The sequence below is a fragment of the Anabas testudineus genome, chromosome 6 (assembly GCF_900324465.2).
Source record: "Anabas testudineus chromosome 6, fAnaTes1.2, whole genome shotgun sequence".
Classification (NCBI taxonomy): Eukaryota; Metazoa; Chordata; class Actinopteri; order Anabantiformes; family Anabantidae; genus Anabas; species Anabas testudineus.
In genome coordinates, this window is record NC_046615.1 from 16,486,624 (window position 1) to 16,495,842 (window position 9,219).

General features: G+C 39.7%; 1 protein-coding gene across 1 annotated transcript; it reads right to left on the reverse strand.

Moving 5' to 3' along the window:
• Positions 1 to 4,578: 4,578 nt before the first annotated feature.
• On the reverse strand, positions 4,579 to 8,682 carry LOC113165927 (G-protein coupled receptor 22-like). Its single transcript, XM_026365737.1, has 3 exons — positions 8,564 to 8,682; positions 6,432 to 7,586; positions 4,579 to 5,949 (listed from the first exon to the last, which is right to left on the reverse strand). The coding sequence occupies exon 3, from the start codon at positions 5,943 to 5,945 to the stop codon at positions 4,629 to 4,631; it is 1,317 nt and encodes a 438-aa protein (XP_026221522.1). The 5' UTR covers positions 5,946 to 5,949; positions 6,432 to 7,586; positions 8,564 to 8,682; the 3' UTR covers positions 4,579 to 4,628.
• Between the last annotated feature and the right edge of the window lie 537 nt (positions 8,683 to 9,219).

Genomic DNA, 9,219 nt, shown 5'->3' on the forward strand with positions numbered 1-9,219 from the left:
GTGGCTGTGAGCACATAGTGTATGTGCATAGCTCTACATAGCTGTAGAGTAGAAACACACACGGCGCTGAATCAATGTATACACAAACACACAGTCACACACTGACTGGCAGGTGCACACACATCAGGGGCTGGGCATACAGCCATCTTAACACAAAACTTCTGACTTCTTTTTGTCCTTCACATTTTTGGTTTGGTGTGATAAGAATATGCGAGTCAGTGTCTTTGTCTCAGCCATTTCCTAAAGGATGATTAAGATTTCACTATATAATGGCAAATCTCCCATTTTCACACTCATCTTACACACTCTATGAACATACTTGGTAGCATAACCATTTCTTGCTATGGCCAATTTCACTTGAAATACAATTTGTGATTATATTAGATTTGAAATTAAATGGCCTTATTATTGTATATTGTCTACTTCAATATTCATGTAGAATTTCTTGTCCCTGTTTACCCCCCAGGATTAATTTGTACTCTGATGCAGAGTGGATAATAAATGATAGCATTTGATGTGTTATTAAACGTCTGCTCTCCTCTGACAACGACAGAGAAGTGTAATCTTCTGTAGTGTTAGTTCTCCGGTACCACACAATGATGCCAATAAGGTCATAGCAGATAGGGGTCATGCTCCATTATATCTGTCTGCCTTTGATTCCTTGTTGCCATCTCAGCCATAGATTTTCTTGTACAGAGATTACAGTTTGTATATCAAAGTCATATATCTTCCAACTCTATAAAGTGTCCTTCCATCTCGCTGAATGTGACTTGGTGAGGGTAACATTTGGAAAATGACCACAAGCAACAATTTGCCAAGCTGTGCTGGCTGGTGTGCTCAATTCACTTTCTTTTTCTCTACGATAGTAGAATTACAGTTGAGTGTTCGCTGACCTAATGCAATAGAGGCTCCATACGGACACAGTAATGTGATTTCCTAGGCTTTTATTCTGTGTCTGCGGTTGGATAGAGAGAGAGCTCCTGAAGAGATGGCATCTGAATTGGCAATGGCTGCTTAAGAGAGGAGAGAGGGGGAAGGACATAGTGTATGCAATAGAGAGAGCAGCAGGGAGCAGCCTTGATTTAGTGTACTGTTGAAAAGGAAAAAGACACATCAGGCGATTCTTGAGGTCACAGTGATGCATTATTGAACCTTTGTTATTGACTATGGTAGCATATTGACCTATTTGGTTATTGGTAGGTCATCTCATGTTGGGGGTGTGGTTGTAGCCTGCTAACTTAACCAATATGCTAACCAGCAGTGCTGATCTGTAAATGTCAACATGAATAAAGGTGGTCCCACATGAAAATGCATACTGTCAATATAGTAGCTATTATAACAATAAAGGTACCTATTCTTTAATCAGACACTTATTCCTCACATTAGTGCTATTTACAAACAATAAAACTGCATTTTATTGAAGGAGCCTTTATTATAATATGAAGAAATCCTTTCTACTATTACTATTTCTACATACACAAAAAAAGACGGCCACGATGTGATGAATTTGGCAGTGTATTTTTTTTTTTCATTTTTTGTGTAAATTACTGCATCAGTCAAGTGCTAAACTGAGCATACAGTATAATGTAAGTCACATTGATTTTTTAAGCTTCATTAATTCCATATATTTAATATTTATTTTTTGAACAATCCAAGTTAACGCAGCTTTTTCTTTGCCTTTGGTGGTCAAAATTGATTAATGCAGCTTTAAAATTGAATTAATTTTGATCATAATGGTGAATTTGAGTCAGAACTGCAGCCTCAGGTTTATTGTCCACCACATTATTTTTATCATTTCTAAAAGTTTGGATGATATTTTGGTAGAGATTTAAAATTTAGCTGAGAAAGTCTCTGTTGTTGTTGAAAACTCTGTTGTTGCTCCTGTAGCTTTTCCCTTTTTATAGATGGGAACAAGGTTCATAAAATCTTCTAAGTGTGCCAGGGCCACAATCCAAACACATATAGTGTAATCAATAAGAGAAAACATTGATTAAAGAAAAAAAAAAAGGGGGCAGTGTATCGATATAATGAATCTGTAAATGAAACTGACTGAAATCAACTCTCCAATTGGAACCATATATACATACATTTAGGAAAAGTTTATCTTTTTTTTTTTAAATTGGTCCACTGGTACTTGTGAGATCAAAGGATAAATTGATTTCTTATTTTGACTTCTCTCTTTTTGTTGTTAATGAAGGATTAGATACAAGAAGCAGAGAGACTGTGTTTGGTTGGTGTTTGGTGTTCACAGTCACAACAAAATAGCAAGTGATAAGAAAAACATTTTATATTTATTAACATTATATCATTGAAGCTAGATGCTCCTACAAAAATACTCATGCAACTTCTGTGTCAGCTGAAAATTAAATCAAGAGAATTAGAAGCATCAGTCTCAGTGATTAGTAGGAGCAACATACCCCCCTCCAAACAGAAAATTACTAACAAGAAGCGAATGTCAGTCTGAATAATGTGTTAACAAAATGGCAGTTCAGTCACAATGTCAGGCTATGTTGTGCTTGAAAGATCTTTTCTGTCTTGATCAGTGTAGCTGCACCTAAGGATGGGAAACAAATAGTGGACAAGAACAAATTGTTCTAGTTGGTGTAAATAGTATTGGTTTTTGAGAGGTAATTTTAGAAAGTAATCAATTCAAATGATTTTTTTCAGTAGTATTGATGAAGTTCAGAATAGTACCTGACATTTAAGCAGAGGTCTACTTTATAGTGGTAACACAACAGAGTCTAAAGCCTTTACATTTGTTCACCAATATTCCACTAGTTTTCCTACTAAAATTGGACTCATATACATTAAGAGGTCACATTTGTCCTCTAGGTCAATGTTTCAACTCACAGGTAATTTCCCTTTCTGGCAGCTAATCTGTTGCTGGCTGCGGTCCCATCTCCCCGCACAATCACACATATGCCCTCAAGGCACCGTGACATCCACCATCACCCATCACGCCGCCTGTTTACAGCAGAGTCATAAAGAACCTGAAGCATCCGATAGAGGTTGTGTAATTGTTCTGTTAGCCAACGGCCCCATGCTCTCAAGATCCAAAGGGCTGTTCACTTTTCTACTGTACCTGAGACAACATAGACATAATGAGCTCAGTGTTGGATATATATTGTGGCATACAGAGTATGTACTTTTATGCAAGTTGTAAATACATTTTATAGATATGCATCTTAAACAGACTGTAATCTGTGACTTGGTGATTGTAAAGTAGGCTAAGCCACCAGGCTAGCTGAGCATGGTTTTATATGTTAAGGAATATTTTAATTCCCTTTCTAATTTCAGTATTAAAATTGAGTCTGAATGTAATAAGCTGACACTTTTTGATCTCGAAGATTCTTACAATTGGAAATGTTCTTCACCTGCATGAATAAATTATTCCTACTTATTTAGAGGAAGCTTGCTTCATAGACAAGTTGAGCCAAAAATAAAAGGCTGACTGCATTTTAATCTACAAGCAAAGGCCACTTGGGAAATACAGTTTCACAGTCTTGTTCTTTGACAAACAAAGGAGGACACGCACTACTAGTAGACATACACAAGCAGGGAAGAAGAACTTCATTAACTGATATTGTGTATTGTAAATAGAATCTTTTATTAATCTTTAAGATTTTTTCAGTAGTTCTGTATTGCAGTTATGGATTTGCTTATTTGGAGAGCAGTTTTCTTAGGCTAGTGTTATTAAAAACAAACAATGTGATAACACAACCGTTTTCAGTATTTGCTTTAGTTTCATTAAATAACTTCTATATGAAAACATCATCTGATTCTGCCCTTTCAGAATTAAAACATTGTTTGTTATTCTTTTTTTTATTGTGTTCAGTGTTTGCTCTCCCTTTTGCAGACCCTGTCCCACCATATAGTCATGCTTCATTCATCATACCAAAATAAGGCAACAGTAGATTTTCCATTTGGCTCAAAGAGGTAACTGTTTAAGTGAAACAGTCTAGCTTTTGATTACATCTGGTTTATGTCAAACAAGATGATGAGAACCATGGTGTTCTGAGAAATGTCAGTGTTCTTCTTTAACTCTTGTCTTTATTGCATGCCCTTGTCTTTACTGCATCTCAGTACCTGTAGCCTCATTTCACAGCAAGGGCCTTCACTTCGAGGGCTCCCAAGCAATAAGGTCAGTGGTCACTGGGGACTGCAGGGTCTGTTGTCAGAGCAAGTTACATGGTGATGAATGGGAGTAATCTCACAGCTGTTAAAGTATCATATACACTTTACTTGGGGGGAGAGGACAGTAGGAAGTATTTTACTGCGTTAGGTGAATGAACATGAAATTTATTATAAATATACATATACATAACAATTCCTACTTTTTTCTATTTATATACCTTGTTTACTCTATTCTGTGTATTATGTATATATACAAAGTACTGTATTTTGCAAAGCCATGCAAGATCTACAGTACAGTACAGTGTATGATATGTCTATGAAACCTACTTTTGTTTTCAATAAATAGTAATAAATTATCCATTTCTTGTTTTTTGTACATTCTATTACACATAGTTTTTACATTACTGCTTTGGATTAACATTTTCCCTTTTTCATCATGACCTGAAAGTCTGTTTTAGCTGCTTATAGTGACTGTATATATAAAGAAAATATGTTCACTCGACATCCTCAGAAGACAGACACTTCTGTCTGGCATCTTTGTCCTCAAATGTCACTTTTTTGTTCCTTTTTGGGTCGATCCAGGAGTTGTGGATAATAGCATTATTAGGGGTAGGATCAGCCTCAATGATGGATACCACTCGCTTCTTCATCTTGCTTTTCAAGACTTTCTGGAACTTCTGTCTAGTAAAAGCGTAGAGTAGAGGATGAAAGATTGTAGTCCCATAAGCCATGACCAGGAAGCCCAGTCTTAACCTGACCATTAGGTCACTGGGGCCCACACTTAGGATGACTGTGTTTAGTACTGTGATGGGTGTCCAGCACAAAAGGAAAGTAGACACAATCAGAAGGGACATCCTGAAAACCCTTTTTTGACGCTCTCGCCTTTCTCTGTGGCGTTTAACAGCCCTTCGCAAGGCGATGATGACAGACACAGAGGTGCGCATGCCCAGTGTAGGGTTACGGCTGCCACTGCTCTGGGATCCATCTGTGGCTTCTTGCTGTGTTGTCATAGCTGTCATGGATGGGCGCTTTTTCCTGCGAGCTTTCTTCTTCTGTGAAGCGTGGAAACGTGTGCCAATACGAATATTGAGTGCCTGCAGGATCTTTGAGTAGGTAATGAGCATAACAACCGCAGTGAAGAAGAAAATAGGTATCTGAGCAAGCAAGTGGTAATAGAGGCCAAGTTCTGTATAGTACTGGTTTACATGGACCACATTTTCCACTATTGTTTGGTTCAGCTCAGCGTGACCCTGGGCGAAGAAACCCACCTCAATAAAGGGTACAAGGAAACTAACAAAAGACAGTACCCAAATGGCAGCCAGCAAAGCCAGGGCACGGCCCATTGTCAGCACCCGGTTGGCTGGCTTGACAGAGATGTCATAGCGATCAAGGGTGATGGCAAGCACATTAGCAGCAGTGGCGACACTAGCGAAGGAGACACAGGCTTCATGGAAGCAGCAGACAAGGGCAGTGTCTTCATCCAGGGAGAGCAGCACCACCACAATGGTGAGTGGAATGCAGCACACACAAACCAGTACGTCCAACACATGAAGGTTCATAGTGACAATGTTGCTAACAGAACTAATGAGGTTCGACTTCATGCAGTAGAGGGCAAGCACAGTGAGGTTAGAGCTCAGGCCCAGTAGGATTTCTAGCATGAGGAAGCCAGTCAAGGAGACTTGAAAACTAACAGGATAGGGATACAGGCTGGGCGTTGCCGGACTCATGGTACGGCTGATAGGTTCAGTGTTGTCTGTGACTGTGACGTTGCTCATGGTAGCTTCTTGTTTCAGGTAGGGAAGGATCTGCATTATCCTGCAAGAAACAAAGACAGAATTTATGAACAAGAAAATAAGAGTTTAGTTTTTGAGCACTCTAGAAAGCTGGAATTACCACACATTGGAGAAGTCTTGTCAGATGTAATGGTGCCAGTAATCAAATAATAATTACACCTTCATGCCATATCCTGCAGAACGTTTTATTACTATATGAATGTCATGACTTACTAGTAACAGAATTTCTTCATAGTAATAGCTTTGCATACAATGTGAATCAGCTGTGGCTTTAATTGAAACTTAAATAGTTTTAATGTGTTATAATTTACTATTTACACAATGCATATGGACCAGAGAACATGAAGAAGGATGAAGGCATTAACAGATAAAGCACCAGTGACATAGGATTAATATATAAATATTTAGCACATGCAATATGAAAGTCATCTGTCCCTTTCTTACAGTTGATAATCCAATCTGAATAACACTGACATGGAGAAAAACATGTTTTGCAATATTTACCCTTCCCTCCAGCACTATCTGAATATCAGGGCTGTATAATCAGGCCATAGAGTCCACATCGGATCCACAGAGACGGTCATCACATCCAAACATAGCTGGTGGAAGTGTTTCCGCTCCAGCAGAGCCTTCCAGCGAGTCTTTTCCTTTCACTGTTTGTCCCTCCCAGAGAGGCTGACAGCCAGAAAAGCACCTGTCTGTCTTGCCAAAACCTGTCTATAGTTGGCAGCTTTTTCTTCCTCACCTCAATAGCAAGAAAGCTAAGGAAGCAGACACCTGCATACAGTGGAGTTAGAGAAAAAAGGCTAATGTCCTCTACAGACTTTGTCTCAGATCTCTAGTCCGTTTGCTTTAGTGGTGGTGGGAGCACTGATAGATGAGTGGAACAGGGATAAGATGTCGGAGCCACCTCCTGTTTATAATCTTATGATATTCCCAGGCAGGAGAGACACAGCCAACCCAAAAAAACAAAGAAACACAGACTCTTTCCCCTGCACACAGCTGGAATGTGCCGCTCATAGTAAGATCCAAAACCTTTTTCTTTTTTTGTCACCAATGAGAAGATAATAGTCTGGTCTATAAATATTAAATAATAGTTAGTATCCAATAATATGTACTCCAAGAGGCCGTCAGCTGTGTAGATTCCCCAGTGTACACCATAGTAATGTCCAGAATCTGGCCAGACGGGATCAGTGCACCAGCACGGTGTCCAGGCCCATATCTCCCTTGGGAGCCCTAATGGAACAGGCCTTCACTCTCCTCCTTTCTCATCAGTCTCTGTACTCCTGGCTCCAGCCACCATTGACTTGTAAATCGAACGCAGGTCTCCAGTTTGGCCCTTGACATGCTGAACCCTCAGTCACTGACCATGGCGTGAATGGAGAAGATTAATCGAGTGCATGTGTCTCCAATCATCATGACATGTGTGATCTATGTAACATTTGTGATCACCAGTATTTATGTGTTCTGGGGAGGGGGTTTGGTTAAAAAAATCATAAGGTCATCCTCATGAGGTAGTGGAAGTGAGTTCATCAGACTAAGACTAAACCTTGTAGATTTTCTAAAAGATTCCAGACAGTAATTGGACTTGAGGAAGCAGGAGCTGCATAAGGCATCATCTGTCTGTCCTTCAGTCCCACATCTTTCGATCACAGTAACCTGAAGAGAGAGAGAGAGAAAGGAGAGGATAGTGGATTTGAAAGGATGGGGGAAGCATGGAGGCGGCACTAGTGAAAATAGGCACACTCTCAGTAGAGAGGCGTCAAGGAAACTCTTATTAGCATAGCAACAAGCCTATGATGTCTGTCATGTTTCTGTGCATTGCCTGATGCACTTTTAATGTTTTCTCCGCACGGGGGGCTTGTACAAAAGCGACTAGTATTTCACATGGCAGCAGTGTTTCAGATGTAACAGTTGTAGTATTTTGTCATTCTTGTTGTTTAAATTGTAAATTCCTAATGTATTATTACTGAAAATGTAGCTAAATTGTGTACGCCACTTGTGGCATAATAGCACAGACTTGCTTGCGTCCTTCCTCTTCCTTCCTTGTCATAAATACACAGATGCCGCCTCTTATGTCACAAATGTGCTCTGTGTAATTTCGTTTCGTCAAGGTTGTTTTGGTGAGGTATGCCATAGTTGACCATGCCTCAAGTGAGCAATGAGTATAGTAGTATAAAACAGACATGAGAGAGCATCATGCACATTTCATATACAGTTTTAAACTGAAAAGCTTTATTTCAAATTTTTAGTAACAGAGTTACAGTTTGCAATGCATGCGTAGTTGTACTTGTAAGACATCAATGATGTGCTCACAATATGGGAATATACAGGCATACTAATGCATAAATTATGTTTAAGACGCCTTTCAGGATGTGATATTCACATTCTCAACTACTTGTTATTGCAATACTGAAGGCATTTTAGCCATTTAATGATGGGTTTCACTTTAACCTTAATCATAAATTGTATGTTGTACAATATGTTTTAATTAACGTTATTCAGAAAATAATATTAGTTTCTAGTCATATTTATTTGTTTTGGTTTGCAAGTTTGCTGTCGCATATATTTTAGTCAGCTGAGTGCTGTAAGTCAAACCAATAAGTAGAGTGCCCCATCAAAAGAGCCAAGCTTACCATGCAGCGTAAACATAGATGCTGTGGAGCTGGTCCTTCCACCACACTCTTCTTCCACCTCTCCAACAGTCTAGGTGGAATGATATAAAATGCGGATTTATCTTCTGTTCTTTATTGCAGTAATCCAAGAACTAGGATTAAATGATGACCGTACAAGGGTCACGCCACTGACAGATCTTTCCTTCCTGGGTCCCGGATACAGAAAAACAAGTCCACAGCGGTGAGTCCTGACAGGGATGTTGCTGGGATTCTTCTTTTTCTCCCTTTTGTCCCTCTTTTTCTCATCCATCCATGTTTACTGGTGTGTGAATCCCCCTTGGTTTACAAACTCTCTGTTGCGCTCTCTCCCTTCCTAACTGTGTGGAGAGGAGTGCAAACCATCGCACTCCTGGTATCTCTCTATCTCCCGCTCTTCTCTCCTCACTCGCCCTCGCTCCCTCATTCCCTCTCTCACTCTCTCTCTCTCTCTTACTGCAGAGGTTTGCAGTGCTCCCCCAGTCCTGATTGGTCTTCTGTAATAGGCTTAACCCTTTTCTCTCCAGCGAGGGGAGGTATTTCCTTTTGTTCTGACTCTATCCTCCCCTCCCTGTCACTGACATTCTGTGTGGGGCTGTAGTGATTTTAAAAAAGGTTCTGCTACGTTTTTGTACAGAGAC

What these genes read in the sequence shown, in the direction of transcription:
- LOC113165927 (XM_026365737.1), bottom strand. Translation starts at nt 5,945, where the DNA reads ATGCAGATCCTTCCCTACCTGAAACAAGAAGCTACCATGAGCAACGTC.